Source organism: Dasypus novemcinctus, chromosome 8 (assembly GCF_030445035.2).
Source record: "Dasypus novemcinctus isolate mDasNov1 chromosome 8, mDasNov1.1.hap2, whole genome shotgun sequence".
NCBI classification, from domain to species: Eukaryota; Metazoa; Chordata; class Mammalia; order Cingulata; family Dasypodidae; genus Dasypus; species Dasypus novemcinctus.
In genome coordinates this window covers 71,232,148-71,254,759 of record NC_080680.1, presented here as the reverse complement: position 1 = coordinate 71,254,759, position 22,612 = coordinate 71,232,148, and the positions used below count along the sequence as shown (strand labels likewise).

The window sequence follows — 22,612 nt, the reverse complement described above, 5'->3', positions numbered from 1 at the left end:
AATTCAAGAAAACGAATTAGACTCCAGAACACTGCGAGGTGACTTTCCAGTCTTTTGAACTTGAGATCCTATCTCTGCATCTCTGGTGGAGAAGCCTCACCAACGGCTTTACATGCAAATTACTGAGCAATGATGAATAGATAAAATCGAAGGCAGCTTTTTTTTTTTAAGCATAGTAAAGACATTTAACAATACCTCAAAGACATAAACCTGAACCAAAATGTGGTAGGCAAGATATTTATTCACTTGCTACATGATCTCAGTGCAACATGGCTTACAGTGTAAATGGAAAACTCACAGCTGATCAAAACTAAAACTTTTTACAAAGTTCAATACAATATGCTGAAAGTCACAATGTCTCCCAGATATAATGCCAGGTTTTCTATTTTTAATATTTCTTAAAATATATAAATCAATGTTACCAGAGAAACTACAACTAAATGTCATTGATTTATCTCTTAAACTTATTTATACATCTAAGGGTTTTTAGGCTTCTAAGGAATAAACTTTACACCTGTTTTTAGATGTTAGCATTCTGAACTGATATGTGGGCTCTGGAAATACATGCTGAAGTTGTTACATGACCAAATGAAGTTGGCCTAACTTCTACAGATAAGGGAAAATTTGGAGAGAGAGGGCTCTCTTTCACAGCACTTAGAGTTTTCAGTCACTCAAGTGTTTAACTGATGGCTTATTAGAATTCTTCCAGTTCCATCCCTTTTTTCACCTTTCTAACATTGGGTCATTGTTGGGTTCATTAACAATGTTTTAATTCTACATGGTAAAACATTTCAAAGCATTCACTATAAAGGTAAATACAAAAAATATATAGGACAATTATGAGTTACGCATTACAGTAATTGTACTTTCACACCTTCCTAACGAAGTCCACATTTTTAGAAAAATATATTATTGCATATGAAACCGCAAACAGGCATTCTGATTTCAGTACATTCTCACTCAAAACAGTATGTACAGTCCTATTAGAGTCAGAGTGTACTACAAGTCCACACACACGGGTTCTGTGGGGAAGGTCCCAGACACACAGCAATATATACACATCTATGTTCTATATCACATCTCCTAGGCAGAGGCTTGCTTGTTTTCTTGCATGTATCAAGGATCTCTCATGTCAGTGAAGCGGACACAGAAGGGCTCTCCATGCAGGTGGTCTGTCCTATGCTGCTTCTTCAGCAGAGCAGTCGATTCCTGCGTAGGTAAACTTCTCATAAAGTGTGGTATTCACATAGATCTGGAAGAGCAAGAGTGGTTCAGAGATACAGGCTGCCTTAGTGCAGCCTCTAACAGGGGCACTTAGACTAGGTTTTGGGATCATTTTTCTGTCCTTAGTCCTTTTTGACCTTTTCTTCTTGAAATGCATGCTATAGCGTCTGCAAATGTCACAACCTCCCTTTCCCAAGTCTGATTGCATTCTCATTGTCTTTTATTGGTGCCTCCTGAAATGTCTCCACAAGTCCTTCCTTTGTCTATTTATGGTCTTCACATCTCCCTGGGTGATCTCATGTATCTCTCTAGTTTAACTGCCACTTGGGATTTCATGACTCTCTTTATTTTTTTATTTTATGACTTTCAAAATCTGTTTCCTTAATTGAGACTTGTTTTTGAGCCCCTGATCAGCATAGTCAACTTCCATCTAGCAATTTTATAGGTTTCCTGATCCTCCCCATTATAACTTGAAGCCCGGCTTTGCTGGCTGATTGCTATGTGCCCTTGGACATGTCACTTTCACCTCTGTTTCTTCATCTGTAAATTAGAGGTTAGAGCTATTTGACTGATACAATTCCTTTGTGCTCTAATGGACTGATTCTATATGTTGTTCTAGCGTATGTGACTATTTCTTATATCGAAATCTTATATCCACCTGCCCCTTCCCCCTGCAAATTGTAACTTCCTTGAAGTTGGATGAGGGGGCACATCCTTCTTTTTTATGTCTCTGCAATACCTAGGACTATACCAAGAAGAATTGGTTCAGTTGTGTCAACTACATTTTATTAGCCACAGTGGGCACATCAGGAATTCCAGTTAGAGAGCTTCTGGCTTGAATTCTATACTCACCTTTCGTTCTTCTAACATCCTATTTAAGGACACCAATATTTGGGCAAATGAGGGCCTCTCGTAAGGCTTCTCCCGCCAGCATTGTCTCATTAGGTCAAATCTTCAAAAAATAAAAAGTTAAAGGGTTAACTCCATGACTGTGCTTCAGTCCTGGGCATGGCCAAATGTAGAAAAGGAAAAGAGAGACAAGAAGGTCTCTGAGCTTAGTCAGCAGAAGACCAAAGTACAGCACCTGGGAAGTTCCTCAGGCCTCCCACCTCCCTATTCAAGTCCCCTTCCTTCCCCCTATAGATCTCGTGCCTACCCTAGAACCATCCTTGCAGGATTATGGTCTCAGCTGTTCTGATCATCCAGAAGGAACTGGGTGTACATATTCAGGGTAGCATTTCCACTAGAACACTAAATCTTCATGCTCAAATACATTTCAAATAAATTTGTGAAATGCTAACTATTGCGTCTCCCAAATAGGGATTAGCATAAAAAAAGGTTTGAGAAATACTGCCATAAAACAAAACAAAATAATAACAAAAAAGAAAAACCTTGTTTAACCTGAATCTTTCCAAACTTAAGTGATCAAAGAATTCTATTCTCCCTTGTATTACTTATTTATATCTTGCAAGGCACTGGTGTTCCATGGAAAATAGCTTGGGGAAACACTGGTCAAAGGCACTGCTTTTTAAAATGTGGTCAGGATTATGTCTGTTATGAAAATGCAGTTTCCTGGGATTTACCATAGATCTGCAGAATGAGAATGACTGGAAATGGGGCTCAAGATTCCACATATTGAACAAAATGCCTCAGGGGAACCTTATGTACAGAGAAAGCTGTGAACCACCTGTCTAGGGTATCGTAGATTTCAGAGCAAGTTGTATTTTATTAAGTTTCTTAACACTAAAAATCTTCCCATTCCTTACAGAATGAATTACAAAAATGTGGAATTTTAGAAACTGTACCCAGTGATTCTCCAGTGATTTCCAGTTATACCCAGGTTTGCCCAGAATGGTCAAGTTTTATGCCCCTTGTACCAGTGACATTATTCATAGTACTCTCTCTCTTATTAAGTGGCCCATTTTGGACAATAAATTATCTGCTTAACCTCTGTGTAAGAGGATATTCTGGAGTAGAACTTAGCACCCTTCAAACCACACCAGTTAGGAAGCTTCTATCATGACTAGCTTTAAGGAGGAGGATATCAGCAAAGCTAATCATTTTTCCCCAGGAATAATTCTTACTCCTGAAAAATAATCCTAGCAGATTCTGTGAAAAAGAAATCCATCTTCATTAATGAAACAGTGCCAAAATCTCTATCTCCCATAATCTCACGGTTTCATACATTTTTTAAACTCACGAGTAGTTTCATGAATTTATCTCAGGTATTTTCCACATTTTCCCTCACAATTTCACCCTCCCTACGAGTCATCACTTTAAATTCCTCCTAGATTTCTATACTTGAAAGCTGTTATTCCCTGCCCACCTCATAACTGTCTTAGTATTACGGACATCCACCCCCTCTTTTGGCTAGTTGGGATTTCAGTACACATGTATGTGCACATGTATGTATCACGACTCCTTCATTAGTGTTGGCCTGCCCCAGGAAGGAGCAGGAGGGAGGATAAGGTAAAATGGCCCCAGGGTGAGGTACGACTTACACCTCGTCATCACAGTTTAGGGGCTTCTCCAGTCTGTAGCCCTGGGGCAGCTTCTCATAGAGTTCTGCACACGTCATCCCGCAGTAGGGAGTGCCACCTAGGAGACAGGAAATGGTGCCACCTTAAGCCCACTTTGGAGCTGAAGGCAGTGGAATGCCTCCTTTCCAAGAGGCTGGAAGAAGACAAGGCCTGTGAAGGCAGGGTGGGCACTTATGTAATCTTGCCTTCCTTTGCAATCCCACGGTATATCAAAGCTGACTTGACATGATAGACCACAATGAAGAGTGACTATTCCTTCAGTGGAAAGAGCCACCAGAGGACTCATTACTGCATTGCATTCAGTATTATTTCTCATCTGGAGTCTGCCTGCACGCAGTTTATCTATTGTACCGATGAAATTTATTCCTAATTGGAATAGTTACATTATACAACTTCTATTTTATCTATAATTGTTATTGTTCAATTTTAATTATAAAAGCAATATGTGTTTATTGTTAAAAAATCTTCAAAAACACAAAAAAGCATGAAGGAAAGCACAATAGCTTTCATTACTGGTTTCTTTCCTTATGTGTGTGTATAAGACTGGCATCAGGAATGAGAGTTGGCCCAAAGGATAGGGTGTCCTCCTACCACATGGGAGGTCCAGGGTTCAAACCCAGGGCCTCCTGACCTGTGTGATGAGCTGGCCTACGCGCAGTGCTGATGCGCGCAAGGAGTCCCATGCCACGCAGGGGTGTCCCCCGTGTAGGGGAGCCCCTTGCTCAAGGAGTGTTCCCCGTAAGGAGAGCTGCCCAGTGCAAAAACATGCAGCCTGCCCAGGAATGGCGTTGCACACACAGAGAGCTGACGCAGCAAGATGACTCAACAAGACGCGGCACAGATTCTGGGTACCGCTGACAAGAATACAAGCGGACACAGAAGAACACACAGCAAAATGGACAGAGAGAGCAGACAAATGGGGGTGGGGAGGAAGGGGAGAGAAATAAATAAAAAATAAATCTTTAAAAAAAAAAGACCAGCATCCTTGTTTATATGAAATTTTTATATTTTTGCAGCATAAATATTTTCACATGCCATTAAATGACCTTCAAAATGTAACTTTTAATGGCAACATAATATTCTGTTGTATAAATAAACCTGTCATAAGTCTACTTCTTCACGTTTGTATAAGCAGAGACAATCTACTAATGAAGTTCATGGCCACTGGGTTGTATTAAATATGATATTAGGTATAGGGCTTTCCAAAAGAGAAACATGGGAATAAACACACTAATGCATTTAAATTTGTAGGTTTCCATTTCCAAGACACATCTGGTAGCACCTCATGGGAATAGTGTCCTGTGGAACTACACAGTGAAAGAGTGCTAGCGGGACTCACCCAGTAGGTCAATATAGATACTCACCTAAGCTGACAATCTCCCACAGGAGCACACCATAGGACCATCTACAGAAGGGACAAGTGTGAAACCATTAGTCAGCAAACAGGTTGATCAGGCAATTCTCTGCCCCAAATACCAGGGTAACCCGCTCAGCCAGGCAGTACTGTGGAAAGCCAATGAAATTTGAAGCCAGAGCTGCAAGTTAACTCCCATCTTTGCCACCTCATGCAATCTTGGACAAATTACTCAACTCTCAGGGCCTCGCAGTAGATTCTTCCAAAACTAGGGATGACAATCCCTGCCATAAAGTCATGCAGAGAACTAAAGGCAGCAATTGGCAGTACCCTCCCCATCCCCAGGCTGAAGCAAAACCTCTTGGACAAGTCACTTCAACCCTCTGGACCTCAGTTTTCCTCCTAAAAATAGACAAGATGGCCTAAGTTACAATCCCTTCCTCCTGCCACCTGTCCCTGCAGGCTGTAGCAGAGCTAGCCCCCACTGTCAGGCCTTACCTTCCTTCCCCACCCCTACCCCCAGCGGCTGGTGTGAAATGCCTCCTTCGCTCCAGGTCCTGCACACAGAGGTCAGTCCAGGAAGCGGAGCCAGAGACAGCCAGTATGCCCCATCCTCCTCGGGACCTCAGGAATTTACACTTTCAGTCTCTCCCCGACATGCAAAAAGAAACCCAGAAGCCTGTCACCAGTGATCTGTACAACCTGAAAACTGCCTACTCTGTGGCTTCATTAATTTGATAAATTTATTTTCTGGCCCATTGATTACTTTATTCTGCAGAGATACACAGCATTCCTGCTTCCTTTCAAAACCTCTATCAAATACATAGTTTTCTGGAAAAATAGACCCTCAGTGTTATGAGGCTTACTCACACATCACTGTTGGTTGTGTACACGCTGTAATTTAGTGACTCAATCGCCATCCAGCGCACGGGGAGCCTTCCCTGCAGAAAACAAAGTGAGATGCCATTTACTTAGGCAGTTCAGGGACTCTTCATGGGCTCTCAGCTCCCTGAAGCTATGGCTCACCCCAAGTCCACAGGGAACTCCATTTGGAATTCCACCAGTGTAAGGTACGAACAACTCGGGACTCGTTGTTTTATGTATTCTCACCTGTAAGCGTGTTTTCAGATTCAAAGACACACAGACAGTGTAGGGTAGCTACTCTGCCCCCAAGCGGGCCACAGTTTTTGGGGAATACATGTATACACAAATGTATTTTTCACCTCATAGCTCTCAGAGGCATTCAAAGGTTGGAAAGGGGGAGACAGGTATAGAAACCCAAAATTAAATTGAAATGTGGGAAAGGTTAATGAGATCACAAGGTGGAGGGGGGAGACCACCTATGCCTGTGGAAGATCTCCCAGTGGAGATTATATAAGATGCATAGGGGTCATCATGTGGGTGAGAGAGGAAAGAACGTTTCCATCCTAGAGCAGTATACATACATACATATGTAAGAGACACTCAAATAATTTACAGCCAATGCAGTTTGAGTTTGGGAATAGGAACACACACTCACCCTAACTTGACTCCCTCCTGAATGCCCCCCGCTTCTTGGCTTACCAAAATGAGATTTGGACTGGACCTTGGGAGGTTTAACTTCTGGGCTTTATTTCCAGTCTCTTAAATTATCAATACTTTGAGGCTCCCCCTCTGACTATACTGAAATATTCCTCCCTCTCAGGATTTTGCCCATATGTGGTGGCATTTCAGCCTACTTTAGCCAGCGGGTTGGGGCAAAGGCAGGACGTGGAGAGTAGGAGGGTTTCTCAACCCCTTGAAACGGGAGAAGGCATTCTACCATTCTACCCAGCCATGAGCCAGCCCTGCCCTGGATCCCAAGGACGGTTCCTGAACGTGCCGTTCTCTTCCAGTTATTTATGGAGTGACAGATTTCTGATCATAGAGCACAGCCATTCTGTATTTTAAGGTTCCAGTATAAAAGTATCCTGTCTCACATCTTCATCTTCAATTTTCTCCTCAACATTCAAATCCTCCCTCATGCTACGTCGACACCCCCATCCATCATTCTAGCTCTCTCTTCATCTTCCTAGCTAAGAAAGGCAAAGAGGAGTCCACATTTTCTGCTCCAGCTTTGCTCTCCTTCACTCCCATCCTGAGGACTCCTGACCTCACACCTCCTAGTTAGCAAGTTCCATGTGTACTTTTACAGTTATTATTAACTTGACTTCTTTGGACTGTCCACTTCTCTGTCTCTGCTGCTATCACATTACTTCAGGCCACCGTCATCTCCTGTCTGATGACGACACCCCCTTATCTCATCTCCCTACTTCAAGCTTCACTTCCTCATGGCCCATTCTCTATATCACAGTCAGAATAATCACTCCAAAATGTAAATCTGACCATGTGGTTCCTTTGCTTGAAATTCTGTAATGTCCCTCTTGTCCCCAAAATAAAGCTCAAACCTAAATCCTCAGTTGGGATCCAAGGCCCTTCAAGACCTCTTCTCTGCTTTCCCCGCCAGCCTTGAGTCTTAACTTTCCTTGGTTCTGTATTACACTCCAGCATCCTGAATCACTTAAAGGTCCAGTTTACCTTTGTCTCTAGGCATCTGTATATAAGGCACTCTCCAGGTCATTCCATTCATTCTCCCATCACCAACACCTATTTAACTTTTACTGTGAAACTCAGGAGTTAACCTCCTCCAAGAAGCCTTCCAGGACTGCATGCCGCATACCTCCTCTGTGCTTCCCTGGCTTTCCTCTCCTATAGTTCCTATCCACTGTTAACAACTCTTCAATTTGAGTCTATTTGACCTTTTTGAAGGTGAAGATTACTTCTGACTTATGTTACTCCAAAATCTAGCACAAACATGAAACACTGGGGATAAAAAATAGTTGACAAGGGGATAGATATGTTAACCAATGGCAAGAAAATCCCAAATTACTTAGTGTAACACCACAACTGAGGCTGGAGCCCCACTCACTCCAGACCAATTCAAGCAGAATATGTAGGTGGTAGGACTGCGCATTGTTGTTGTTTTTTGTTTGTTTATTTCACCCCCTTGCCTGCTCTCTGCTCTCTGTGTCCATTCGCTGCGCACTCTTCTGCGTTTTTACTTGTCTCCCTTTCTGTTGTGTCACCTTGCTGAGTCAGCTCTCCGTCAGGCTTGCAGGCTGGGTGGCGCTCCGCGGTGTGCGGGCGAGCCTGCCTTCACAGGGAGAGACGGGGACCCAGGGCCTCCCCTAGGGTAGACGGGAGCCCAGCTGATTGAGCCACAGCCGCTTCCCCACATTTGTACTTCTAAAAATCTCTTCTGTTTTTTATGTTTTTTAATGTACCGTTCTCTGTGATCTATTAACTTTAATAATAATAACAAAAAAAAGCTCCCCAGATGATTCTGAGGTACAGTGAGAGTTGAAAACTTCTGACTTAAAACAGAGCAAGTAGCCACTCCGCCCTCTTGTGGTGCCTTGGTACATTGCACCCTTTTCTTGGGGCGCTTGCTCCTCTCCAACCCCTTTTCCTCCGGGTCTACAGCCTCCCCTTTCTTCACTTATCCCTTTCCTCCCCCACCCACATGCTGTCACGGAACATTTTACTTTGCCAAAATGAGAGCTGAGCCCTGCCCACTGCTCTGCCCCACTGAGCACCCTTCCGAATCCCCGGCCTTTCTGAAATGCCACGCAAACCAGCCTTAGCTGTGGGGGTCTGAGAAGAGCATCAAAATAAAACACAGAGGTCACGGAGCTGACCACTGCCCAATCTGGGTTAATCCCTCACCCCCTTGTCCAGAACACCACACCCGCCAAATGCAGGAGTAATGCAAGGAAAGGGATTCTGTGGAGGAGATCTGAGGATTCCAGGTGGCCCAGGGTGGTGAGCGCTCCTTTAAGACGAGAAGCCCAGCTGTGCCCCTGGGGCATCAGCATTGAGCAGAAGCAGGGAAAGTGTAGGAAAAAAGGTCCTGCCGGAAGCCAGCCGGCACCGGCACGGCACCGGGAGCTTCTGAAAGCATTAATGTTGACAAGCATCCCAGGCTGTGTGGTGATTCCTAAGAGCCAAAGGGGCCCCACGTCAAACCTAAGGAAAGGCGTGGAAGGACCCAGGGTAGTTCTGTTCACGCTGGCAAAAATCGGTGTTTGTGGAAGGCAGTAAAAAATGGAAAGAGAAATCGCATCAAGGTGATATTTTTTTTAAACGTTCTTGAATGTTGTTTCTATGTTAACTTGTCAGTAACTGAAATAATGAAAAGAACATGAAACCTGGATTTGAAGATAAATATAGGAAGCTATTTCCTCAGCCTTGCTTCGCAGGGTGCCTGCGGAGATAAATGGACCCTCAATGCCTTACAAAAGCCGGAGTAGTCCCAGGAAAGCTGAGGCCAACGCGTGTTCAATAGGCCTTGAAAAGGGAGACTCATCCCACTGGCCTAGACCTACCTACCACATACACGGAAAGCTGCGGGTTTGCTACCCGCAAGGCCCTGCAGGCAGCCTGGCTTCTGCCCACCTGCCCGGGGAAAGCATCAGCCCAGCTTTGTGCAACCAGGGATGTGGCATTTCCTTCCAGGGCTTTACAAATCAAGGTGGACAACAAAAGCAGAATGAATCTGGCTTCCCTCTACCTCTAAGACTATTTAGTTAGGTTTTCCCAAGATTATGTAGTAAAACATTACTGTTTGGAAGAGTGAGTCTCATCAGGTGGAAATGGATTTGATTTGGGCTTGAAGAGTGAAAGGTCCACTTTTGGTAAAATGGGAACTCTTACATAGACCTTTAGATGTTGCAAATTTATCTCGATGGCTTCTTTGTGATTTAGGAAACTCATTAATTTATTTCCTTCATTTTTGGTGTTGAACATCTTCTTCCCCCTCCTGTTTGCTATGCGTGAAGGGAACTGGGGAGCTCCTCAGAGGTTCCTGCTTGAGCAAGCAGCCCAGGGCGCTAGACTGGATGCCGACCCCAGGCCCTGGCCTGCCTGGCTAGCATGTGAAGTTACCTGGCCACACTGTATTGCCTTCTTCATTGCTAATAAAGACACTTTGAATTTTAAAAAAATGTTTGCTTTGATTTTAGGAATCAAACCTAGAAGGATGTTTGTTGGGCCAGGGCAATGCCCACTGGAAATCACAGTTGGGTGTCTCCTTTGCCAAGGAACATTGGTGTTGAAAGAGAAGCCACATTCAGGTGTGGGATATTTTCAATATCCATGTTCTAGACTTACCATCGTCTTTTTCACATATACTTCTTGACCTCGGGATAATCCAAAATCTGCTATTTTGGCAACATAGTTTTCACCAACTAAAATGTTCCTGGCGGCCAGATCTCTGTGAATGAACTGAGATAAATTTTTTTAAAATCATGTATTTTCAACATAATATTCAATTCTCACTTCCTTTTGTTAGCCCAAAGCCCTGGGGGCAGGAATACTGAAGAGAGGATAATTTGAAAATTGGTTTAAAAAGTCACCACAATCCAGTTGCCTTAATGTTCCTCTCCAAAATTTTCAGTTTGTAGATTCTGCCAAATCATCTACTACATCTCAGGAGAAGGATTTCAGACAAAATCGGGTAATTAAATCTTCTGGTGGTATAATGAATGCTTCTACTGTTGTGCATTATTTGGAGCCAAATCAAGCTGAACTGGTTAGGTCACCTCACTGAATACATATTTGGGTGAAATTCATTTGATAAATGTATTGCGGTATCGTACAATTCTATAAAAATAGATGGAAGGTTAACAGATTAAAATTAGGGATATGATAAAAAGGTAATAAGGAAGAGAGATTGTTTGGAAACCTACGTAAGCATATCTAAACCCTGACTCTAGAGAGAATTATTCAGAGGAATAGCAAGGTCTTCAGAACAAACCTGTTTTTGACTCAAGTAGTCCATACCCCGGGCCACATCTGCTGCAAAATGAAGAAGCTGCTGGGAGGACAGCGTGGAGGCAGTGCTGTTGGCGATGGCGAATGCCGGGTCGGTCTCCAGCACGCGGCTCTTGCGCAGGAAGTCCAGGAGGTTTCCATGGGGAGCATACTCAATGGCCAGGTACAAGTAGCCTGTGGGGAAGGAAAAGGACGGCATCTTATCAGTGGCTTAAACATCTGTGAAATCTTTTGAGATGTGCTGTGCCCTGGGAATTACCTATAAACTCCATTTTAATCTAAAATAAACACATATGGGGGGTAGCATGATGTTGGGGACAGGAGAAAGATAAGTAACATCCTCCATGATACTTAAAGAGGGGCACACTTAAACTCAGGGTTCCTTCTTTCCTAGTCCCTTCTCCATTCCTACAGAATGTGGACTAATAAGACTTCCTAAAATACTTTTTCCTATTCAGTAATAGCAGTAGAACAAAAGTGAAGCATTCTAGCTTTCTCTCCTATAAGATATAGTAGGCCTTTCTTCATGTCTTTTTTTCTTTTACTTCCTTTTTATTTTTTTCTAACTTAACATTTATTGAGAACCTAATATAGCCAGGCATGTTACTCCAGGCTGCCCCTAGTTTTTCTCACAGTTACTAAAAAAAAAAAAAAAGATATTGACTAAACATCCTTGGCAGAAGGGCCTACAATGATGATGGCTTTCTCTCCTGCCTCTACTTCTCCTCCCAAATTCATATTAAGTCATCATACTGCTGATTAGATCGCTGGTCAGTGGAATACTGTTTGAGGGACTGCATTTACTTAAAGAAATCAGAAAAAGCAAACTTTTAGGCAAAACTAAAATAATAACTTCTAGAAAAAGAGTAGGGCCTCATTGGTCTTATTTTTAAATTACAAATGGTTACTTCTTTGGTCATTGTAAAAAGGAATTTACTCTGATAAACCTATTGATCTTTGGAGTCAAAGAAAAGTAATAGTTTTACTGCCCTTTAAACAAGGATTTGGGGGCATACCACATACTGGTTAAAATGTCAAATGAATTTGAACATCAAAGATATCTAAGAAATTGAAATTCTGGCAAAAAGAAAAAAACCTCCTAGTATTAAATCTTGTTTTATTAAAGGAGAGATATACCTAAATTCTGGTATAATGTGCTCTCTCACTACTCAATTACAACTTTCAAGAACAGCAAATTATGTTCTAATGTGATTGTGGAACAAAATTTTAAGATATGTATTTTCTATTGTTGGATTTTAAAAAACAAACTTTCATTTACTGGTGTCCCACACTGATTACTATTTTAAGGAAATAGCTAAAAAGTAAATGTCAGTACTTCATTATTTAACCTAAGTGACATGAGATGGCTTTCATGATTACACTGTTCTTGGAGCAGAGAATGTTATATTGTTTGAAGAGTTTCAAACACTGATATTTTTAGTTTAATAAATTGAGGAAAAGGAAGTAGTATCTTTTCTATTGTTGCTGTTTGTGATGCAAAGTCAACAAGAAGTTGTCAAGTTTGTAAATAATTACTGCATGGAGCTTTTTTATGGGAGCAAATTTTTCCATGAAAAATTAAGCATGGTTCAGAAATGCAAACCTATGTAGCATGCAGAAGTGAACTCATATATTTTTGTTGATAATCATTCACAGATAATAAAGCACATTACAATTAGAACTCAGTAAATATTTGAATTAATAATATACGCTGAGCATTAAGAATATGTGTTACATAGGAGGGTTATAAAGTCCCAGTATAATTGTACATGAAATTGTACCTGGTTAGAGACAAAGCACTATCAGAAGTAAGTTTATATTTTATATTTTTTTACTGATGTTTTTAACTTAAGCATCATAAGTGCTTTCACATTCCAGTAAATTGTTGCCATTCATGGATTTAACATTCAGAGTATCAGATTTCCTTGTGGTTGGAGGAAAGATGAAAAGACAAGTGATTTGGAAGAACATTGCTCTCCACTCTTTCTGGACAGAGAAAAGTCATGGATAGCTTTGGGGCAATAATGGCTGAACCATATCAGAGGCCAAAAGATCCAGCCCCGGCAGCTATCTCCAGAAAGATGCCACACCTCAGCATACTCTATAAATGAGATTAGATGTGCAGCTCGAAACTCCAACTTAAAAAAAAAAAATAGGTGACATTCTTAAGATCAGTGTCATAATTTCAACATTTTTTTATCAACTGTCAGGAAAGACAGGAAAAGAGCATTTTACCTCGATGTTCACACGCTCCCAAGAGATTGATGATGTTCGGATGGTGTCCAAGTTTACAAAGAACCTCCAGTTCTCCTGCAAAGTCCCTGTGATCATCTTTGGAGGCATATTCTGCGAAGACAGTCAAGAGCTGTGATCCCTCTCCACTACAGCTCTTCAGAACTAACTGTCGCCTCCTGCTCACCAGGACCTCCAGGTGCACTCAGCCACCATGAGGTCTGGAAAGCTGTAGCCAAAGCAGAGATTTCTCTAACCTCTGCACTGCCACTTTGGGCTGATAATTTCTATTTGTGGGAAGGGCTATCCTGTACATATCCTGTGCATCTACCCACTAGTTGCCAGTAGTAGAACCAAAAATGTCTCCAGACATTGCTGAATAACCCCCGGGGGCAGGGGGTCCTAGCAAAATCACCCCTGGCTGAGAACCACAGCTCTAATATTATCTTGTTTATGGCTTCCAATACTTAAGGAAATGATTTGGTAGAGGTGGAACGCCTCAACTTTTAGACTCAGCTTTTCTGGCTAAATCTGCCATCCAGAGACAAATATGCTAAGAAATGGATGCAAAGTTTTCAACGAAACATTACCAGTAATGCATGAATCTCACTTTAATACTTTTTACTTTTTTTTTTTTCACAAACCACTCCTGCAAACAAACCAAAGACCAATGACATTTTTTTGAAGTTACTGAGTAGTCAGGAAACAGTGTTGCATTTGTTCCTATTCTTTTTGCCTGTCCTTTCCCAACCACTTTGAGCAGAGGAGGAACCAGGCACCATGCTAAAGAGAAGGCTCTTTGGTTGATGCACAGACTGACTCATCAGCCTTGAGTCAGTGGAGCGTGCTATTATTGTTTTTAGAAAACCAATTTGGGGGAGGTGAGCGGGGCACTAGTGGCCATGTGCGTGTCTAAACACCCTTGGAGATTATGGGAATGCCTCACGTGGGTTAATGGCACCCGTCAGGCTGACTGGTAGCCACCTGAAGTTGGGTGTCCTGGTGGTACCTCTGGAGCCTTTCCGTGGCTCTCGCCCCGGGGGTCAGTGCCTGGGGAGAATCTCGAAAGTGAAGTTCTTCACACTGAGGCTGTCCCCCTGCTTCAGTGACTACCATCCTTTGGCTGCATCGCTCTCCCTATAAAAATTTTCAGTCCTGAGGCCCTGTTAAGCCATTTTACATCTTCACATGGGCATTAGATAGAAAATCCAGCTCAGGTCAGATCTTAATAGAAACTGACTTCACGGTACTAAATCCTCTGTCCTCTCACCATTCTCACAGATCCCAGAACTCCCTGTGACTAAAGCAGGAAAACTTAAAAGGAATTTTTTACGGCTGCTAGGCAAGATTTTGGTTTATACATTTTTTGAAACATATTACTATTTCTAAGCATAGATAATATTGTCCTTGCTTTGGTTTTTTGTTTTCTGGTGTGGTCTTCTTAACAATGCCGAAAGCAGAGATGATTCAATAAGCTATAGGGGATATTTTCATCTTAGGTTTCATATTGCTGTGCAAAAGAAGGAAAACTCATCAGATACCTCAGACAGCCCTTAATATGGAGTTGCCCAAAATATTGGTTAATGGTAGTCCCTGCTCTAATACACCATTTTCCAAGCCTGCATGTCAAAAAATTTTTTAACAAGCGATGGTGCAGCATCTTTATAATCAAGTCAGAGGCACCTTTAATGAACATGTGAACAAATGGTTGGCTTGATGCCTGCTGTTTCACACAAACGAGAGATGACTAGTGCTGCTAGATTTAACACGATAGCTGGTTAAATGTAACAAAGTGGAAATTTCACAAACATTATAATGAGCAAAAGAAACCAGACACAATAGAATATATATATCGTATGATTCAATTCATATGATGAAGAAGGCAGACAAAACTAATCTATGGCGACAGAAGTTTAGAGTAGCTACACTGCTGATTTTATATCTGCTTTCTCAGAAGACATTTATTATCTAATCTTGTTAAGTGGGTTGGCACCAATCTGTGTCTTGAGATGACCACAGCTGGAAAAGATTTAGTTCCCATGACCTTAGAGCAGTGGTTTCCAAACTTGAGTATACAGAAGAATCACTGAGAAAGCTTGTTAAGAACATAGATTCTCATGTGCCACGCCCAGAAATTCTGATGTAGTAGAACTGGGGGTGGGAGAAGCCCAAGTGGCTACATTTCTAAAGTCATTTCCAGGAGATTTTGATGCGGATAATCCATGAGCCACATGGAGAAAGTGATTCCCTAAGTGTGATCTCTAGACCTGCAGCATCAGCTTCACTTGTGACCATATTAGAAATGCAAACTCTCAGGCCCTGCCCCAGACTTACTGTATCAGAAACTTGGCAATGGGGACCAGCGACTTGTTTTTTTTTAACAAGTTGTCTAGACGATTCTGATGCACGGTAGAGTTTGGGAACTACTGCGATAGGAGAAATAATGATGTTCCCCCCAAATTTACAGTGTATGATAATCTGTAATTTCACACCCCAAGGAATCAAGACAGTGGTGTTTAAAGGGTTCCTGCCTTCATATTTACATCCGGAGTCTATCATAGGCTTGAACTCGAAGGAAACATCTCCTTCAGGTGCACATTACAGCTGTAACTGTCACCATGCCAATTTTTTGTTTAAAGAATGTCAGATCATAGAGGGAAGCTTCAACAGGAAGTTTTCTCCCCACCTAGTGAAATGCTGACTCGATTTGGCCGAGCACTGACCTTTCATCCTCTTGATGGCAGCGTCCATCCGTAGCCCATCCTTCTTGATGCGTGCCTTAAGAACCTGGCCAAAATTGCCCTCCCCAATCACATCTTGAAATTTGATGTCATTCCAGTCCAGGACTGGATAAATGGTGGGATCCGGGTTGTTTTTAGCTTTCCTGTTCAGGGCCAGAGTTCCTGAGTTGAACTGGACAGCTGGTTCTTCCCTCTGGAAAAATAATTTTTTCATGGTCTTGTGTCAGGATTTTTCATAATTCTAAGGTGCATAATACCTCCTGGTTTGTACCCACACCTGGTGAAAAAAGAAATAGTATATCCAGTTCTAGAAGAGAGAGGCCAGTAGGGGTCATCACACAAGCCCACTCTGGTGAACTGGGAGGGGCTGCCTCCAGAGCAGCACGGGCACAGTTCTGGGCCTCAGGGGGAACGTATGCCACAGGCGATTAGCAATGTCTGCAACAGGCGAGGGAGGGGAGTAACAGCACATATGCCATGGGTTTGCCATTCCTCAATTAGTCCTGAATGCCCTACTCTGCTGCTGATTGCCCTACTCTGCTGTAGCAGGTGTTCTGTCTGGGTTTGTAAAAGAACTCAGAGATACTCTCTGGGCAGTCATAGGATGTGCCTAAGACTTTTCTAGAATCATCCTGGTCTGTTTTAGCTCCCTCCCCCTACCTCCCTCTTTTCCTCCTTTGTCTATGCTTCTTTCTTCTCCCTCTCATTTTCCCTCTTTATCCTCTTCTCTCCTCCACCACCTTCTTTCTCTCTCTCCCTCTCTGTCTCTCTCTCTGGCTTCTCCTAAAACTTAGAATCTCTCAAGACCACTCTGCAACAGACCCTGGCCACAGGATGACTGAGGCTTAGAGCAAAGCCCGTCATAGGGAAGCGGACTTGGCACATTGGACAGAGCGTCGGCCTACCACATGGGAGGTCTGCAGTTCAAACCCAGGGCCTCCCTAACCATGTGGTGAGCTGGCCTACACACAGTGCTGATGTGCGCAAGGAGGGCCGTGCCATGCAGGGGTGTCCCACATGTAGGGGAGCCCAACGCGCAAGGAGTGCGCCCCGTAAGGAGAGCCGCCCAGTGCGAAAGAAAGTGCAGCCTGCCCAGGAATGGCGCCACACACACAGAGAGCTGATGCAGCAAGATGACACAACAAAAAGAGACACAGATTCCCGGTGTCACTGACAAGAATATAAGTGGACACAGCAGAACACACACATGGACAGAGAGAGCATACAACTGCGGGGGTGGGAGCGAAGGGGAGAGAAATAAATAAAAATAAATAAATAAATCTAAAAAAAAAAAGCCCATCATAATGCTTCCTTTTCTCCTGAGTTCAAGTGGCTGCTGATGGTGCTGTGACAAAGCACCGATGCCATGATGAGCTCCAGCACTCCTGCCCTCCTTGCTGGTCCTTTCTCTCCAGTGACAGTCTGAGTAGAGCCAGCTCTGGTATGGAGTCAGACATGAAGCTCCCATTGTCCTCCATGGAAAGGAACTTTGGAGACTCTTTTATACAGGAAGGTATATGACATTTGAAACATGTAATTGTACTTAACACTTTACGGAGTTGATAAAGTCAGATATAAATTAATTTTACAGAGCCTGAAACCACAAGCTAGAGAAATGCTCAGGCTGGAGTATACATAAAGGACTCAAGCGGGATGTACTTTGGTAAAATATGATTTTGTAGACCTTTGCTACTGGTCAAAAATCCCAGATTAAAGAATGAGGCAGTTCCATACATAAGAATGGGAGATACATACATTTTATACAATTCTTATATATATGAGGGATGATAGTATTGAGGGAAATATGGAAATAGGGAGAATGGGAAATAGGAAAATGTGAGAACAACTTGTCTACTACAACACACCATTACCTAACACACTGAGAGTCTGGCGAGCCTCTTATCATTCTGTACCAAAAATGTTCAGTTCACTCTATCACAAGATTACTCAGTCTCTTTGACTTATCACTAGGATAACCATCCGTCTTATTTTGGTCTGGATGTTCCTGTTTTAGGCCTGACTTTCTGGCAGAATTAAGAATGCTTTTCACTCTTAAAATTGTTCTAATTTAGACAAGAAATGGTATAGTCATATTATTTACCTCCCATTTTATAATGGAAGCCAGAGAGGAGAGGAGACTTGCCTAAGGGAAAACTTTGCTTTACAAGAACATTTCCTGGTGCTCAGTGCACATCTATAAAGTGAAGCTTCTGTATGTGTGTGGACTTGCACTTATTAGCTAGTAGGAAAATGAGACACTACCACATTTTGGAAGGCTTGGGCCATTCTCCTTTGGACGTTTGCCCTCTTGAATTGCAACATGATCAGAAAGGCCAACAGCACCGTCAGGCAGGTCATTCCAGCCGAGCCAAGGATGGCTATGAGCAGCATCTTCCCGCCTTCAAGGTTTGTTGGTCCTGTGCAAGAGAACACAAGTGAGGCTGCTAGGTTAGTAAAGAGATAGGCCAGTCCAACTGGCATAGGGACGGTCATCACCATCCCCAAATCCTCAAGACGGGGGGAATGAACAAAGGACCAAAGTAGACTTACCCTTATTCTACTGTAGACATTGTTATTCTAACAATAGAAGAACTTTTATCATTGATGTGGGGGCAGTGGCCACTGGGAGTTCTAAGGGGAGGGAGAGGAAAAAATAGGTGTAATATAGGGGCATTTTGAGGACCCTGGAATTGTCCTGCATGACATTGCAATGACAGGTACAGGCCATTATATATTTTGTCATGACTTACAAAATTTCACGGGACAGAGTGTAAACTATAATGTAATCTACATTCTACAGTTAGTAGCAATTCTTTAGTATGGGTCATCAATTGTAACAACTGTAGTACACTAATAAGGATGTTATTAATGCAGGAAAAGTGTGGGAGTGGGGCATATGGGAATCCCCTGTATCTTTTTATGTACATTTATATCATCTAAAGCTTCTTTAAAATAAATAAAAATAAGAAAGTAAAGAAAAGAGATAGACCAGGTCCATCTATGGGAGAGACATAATGTTATGGGAATGTAATGACAGCCCTAGCTTTGCCATGTAATTGCAACATGACCCTGGGCTAATCATTTATTTTCTAAAACTCAGTGGAGGTAAATTTGACTCACAAAGTTAAAATTTTAAAAATATATGTACAAAAGCTCTTTGTAAATAACAATGTGCTAATCATTAGTTGTTGTTATTTATTCCATGTTTTACTCCCAAATTGAGGCCCAAGCTGATGAACATTATCGAATAATAGTTTGGCTAACTAAATATATAACTTTGGGAGAACACAAAAACTCCCTACTCGTCAATTTCCCTACCTAGCAAAGTTTTAAGGTTCTATGCCGCTAAATTATTTTGTTTTCGTTTTTGTCTTGTTTTAAAGAACTGATGGAGAAAACAAGTGAATATCCAATGAAGGAAAGATGGAAGGAGGGATGTAGGAAGGAAGGGACGGAGCGAGGAAAAGACAAGAGGAAATCCACTAAATTTAGGGCTCATGTCAAAATAAACTAATAAAGACTGCTGTCTAATCCTTTTGCTTCTTTCCCTTATTTAAATTCAAAAAAATTAAACTCAAAGTATTTTTGTATTAAAAACAGCATGTAGAGCATGATCCCATCATTATACAAGCATTCTTCTATAATTATGTGTGTATGTATATACATATATATATATACATATTCTTCTATCTCTATGCATGCACAGAGAGATGTCTCAATGGTGAGGGATTTTTAAAAAAAATTTTGCATTTTAAATATAGCCTTCATTTAGGGTATGTATACATTTTAACAAAATTAATTATAAAAATCATGCATTTGTTAAGATTATAATCTGAAAACTACACTCTCTTTAATTGTAGATTCATCATTCCTTAGAGATTTGATAAATGTTCCAAAGAATCAGCACTGAAAACACAGCCTGTTTTGTTTTATTTCTTATGTCCTGGGCAACTGTCCAAGAGAATCAAGAGGTTTTTAGTGATATAAGGTTTTCTGTAAAAGTGCTCTAGTCCAAATTAGAAATCAGGAAAAAAAATCACCATTTCCTTTCCCTATGGTCCTTTTATCTACATTCTGTCATGTGAGTTGTAAGAAGACTAGGGGGTGCCATTTACACAACGATCATGAAGGTGCTCCCACACTAGGCTCTCGTTCACTTAATTACTTTCAGCAGATTTTAGCAATCAACAGGTTTCGTCCCTCACAGACAGTAGACATAGTGTGTTTGGTACTGTGAGGAGATATCTGTCATAAAGAACTCACTCTTTCTGGGGTGGGAGTTGGTGATAAAAGTGGAGACATAATTACCAGAACCAGAAAACAGAAGAAAACTCAGAATAGTATATTGTCATTGGAGCTAAAAGAATAATTTGTTTTGAGAAAGACTGGAGAATAGTTCTTGGGGTCTCCCAAAAGCCTCCACACAGGCTGTGTCTGCTAAGCAAGCTTCATAGGTTTCTTTCTCTATGGAATCAAAATTTATATTCCTTGATAGCTTTCTTCTTAGATTGCTGAGAGGAAGGAGGGTAAGCTTGGCTAATTAATTGCAAGGTTTAATGAAAAACAGTATTTCCCAAAGGTATTTTCTGGTTATTGACATATCTAGAGATGGTCAAGTCTATTAGGACAAATGAATTAAGTCACCTGACATGCATATAGGGTACATATCTTAAGACACTGGGGTTTCCAGATGTTCTCCCAAAATAATCCTGTCTAAACACTTGCCCACTCTACAAACCTTGAGATTCTGGGAGAGTCAGCAGTTCATGAGAAAATGTTGGATTGCTTGACCCTATGTTGTTCTCTGCAAAAACGTCCACCTGGTAAGCTGTTTCAGGCTCGAGGCCCTTGAGTTGGTACTGGGCGATGGTGGCGTTCTTGATCTTCACATCAATGTGCTGGTCTTCATTTTTGCCCTGAACTTTGTAACGGATGATAATAGAAGAAATAGAATAGCCATCCAATATCGTCCAAGAAATGGTGGCCGAGGAGTCAGTGATGTTGGAAATCTTGATGTTTTCTGGTTGAGGAGGGAGAACTAGAAAAAAATTTTTTAAAAAGGCATTATTTCATTTAAGGCACTACCATCTCCTAGATTATTATGCTTTTGAGAGTTGGTTAATGTTAGTTCATAAACTATGGATGGCAAATAGGCATTTCCTCAAGTAATTCCAGTCAATTGGTAGTGGCTACTAGACACCATGCCAATTTGGCAGAGTGACACAAGAAGGAGGCAAGTGGATGTGGCTCAAGCGGTTGAGCGCCTGCTTCCCACATGGGAGGTCCCGGTTCCTCCTTAAAAAAAAACAGAAAACAAAAAACAACAAGCAAAACAAATGACAAAACCAACTCAGGGAAGCTGATGTGGCTCAGTGATTGAGCCCTGGCTTCCCACATATGAGGCCCCAGGTTCAATCAATCCCCAGCCTCCAGTATCCCCCAAAAAAAAGAATGGTGTGAGAGGGAGAAGTGTAACATGCATATTACATAGTTGCCATCCTTACAATAAATTACACTGTCATTGTTGCTATAGAGCGCGCAACCCTCCCATAAATACTGAGGACCAGAGAAGTGAAGTGACTTGCCTAAGGTCATTCAGCTATTAAGTAGCAGAAACAGGCCCAACCCCTGGCAGTATGGCTCTGTAGTCCGCAGTATTAGCCACTGTGCCATACAACCTGTCCCGGCTCTAAATGAATTCATGGAGCAGTGAGTGAGTGGGTGTACACATAAGAGAAAGTTTTAAGCACTTAGTAGACAAAATACCATAGGGACTCAGGGCAAAAAAGAAAGATCCCACTTGGGCAGAGGCAGGGTCAAAGAGAGATGGTCCAGAGATTCAAATCCCCTAAATATATCTTAAACCCCAACATTAACTGCACCTCCAGCACATTAGCATGAAAGTCTTATGAAGGGAGATCCCATCTGAGTCCAGATTCATCACACATAAACACCATTTCCAAAGAGGGGCCATCTGCCCTGGTAGTTAACCCCATCGGCCATGACCATAACTTCCATGGGTCTCTTTAGCCCTCAAAGGAACCAGTATCTGGGGGTTGTATCTGCTTTATCTGTCTCTCTGACTCTGCTCAGTTGTGCATGAGGGCAATCCTTCTGCCAGCCTCCAGACTCGGGTTTAAGATATATTTAGGGGATTTGAATCTCTGGACTGACAATGTGATAGCCAGGTCCTGAGCCTCAACAGACTCCAGCACCTACAATCTGATTTATTGGACTCACCACACTCAGCTAAGATGGAGTTGAAGAAGGACAACCACCACACCATGGAGCCTAGAGTGATTACAACTGAAAATGGGAGGATTGCATCCAGCATCCATGTGGAATCTGAGCCTCCTCTTGACATAGAGGTGCAATGGACACAACCAATCCAATGTCCACATAGAAGAGGTGGCATTGGATTGGGAAAAGTGGACATAGTGGCTGATGGGTATGGGGTAAGGCAGGAAGAGATGAGAGGCGGAGGTGTCTTTGGGACATGGAGCTGCCCTGGATGGTGCTTCAGAGGTAATCACCGGACATTGTAAATCCTCACAGGGCCCACTGGATGGAATGGGGGAGAGTATGGGCCATGATGTGGACCATTGACTATGAGGTGCAGAGGTGCCCAAAGATGTACTTACCAAATCCAATGGATGTGTCATGATGATGGG

The 22,612-nt window shown here is 42.2% G+C and overlaps 1 protein-coding gene across 7 annotated transcripts in view; it reads right to left on the bottom strand.

Annotated features, from left to right (window-relative positions):
* Positions 1-221: 221 nt before the first annotated feature.
* Positions 222-22,612, bottom strand: part of TEK (TEK receptor tyrosine kinase) — a 127,199-nt gene continuing 104,808 nt past the window's right edge. For 2 of the 7 annotated variants that reach the window (XM_004447448.5, XM_023588569.3), the window contains 11 exons: positions 20,680-20,979; positions 18,204-18,358; positions 15,924-16,134; positions 13,204-13,314; positions 10,952-11,142; positions 10,306-10,419; positions 5,989-6,059; positions 5,129-5,169; positions 3,726-3,822; positions 2,077-2,176; positions 222-1,252 (listed from right to left, as the gene is read on the bottom strand). In XM_004447448.5, the coding sequence (XP_004447505.2) occupies positions 1,178-1,252; positions 2,077-2,176; positions 3,726-3,822; positions 5,129-5,169; positions 5,989-6,059; positions 10,306-10,419; positions 10,952-11,142; positions 13,204-13,314; positions 15,924-16,134; positions 18,204-18,358; positions 20,680-20,979 (1,466 nt within the window). In that variant the 3' untranslated portion in view covers positions 222-1,177. Of the gene's footprint in view, positions 1,253-2,076; positions 2,177-3,725; positions 3,823-5,128; positions 5,170-5,476; positions 5,521-5,616; positions 6,060-10,305; positions 10,420-10,951; positions 11,143-13,203; positions 13,315-15,923; positions 16,135-18,203; positions 18,359-20,679; positions 20,980-22,612 lie in introns of those variants that run through there. The other 5 variants (XM_004447449.5, XM_058301952.2, XR_011649412.1 and 2 more) reach the window with 4 other exon arrangements.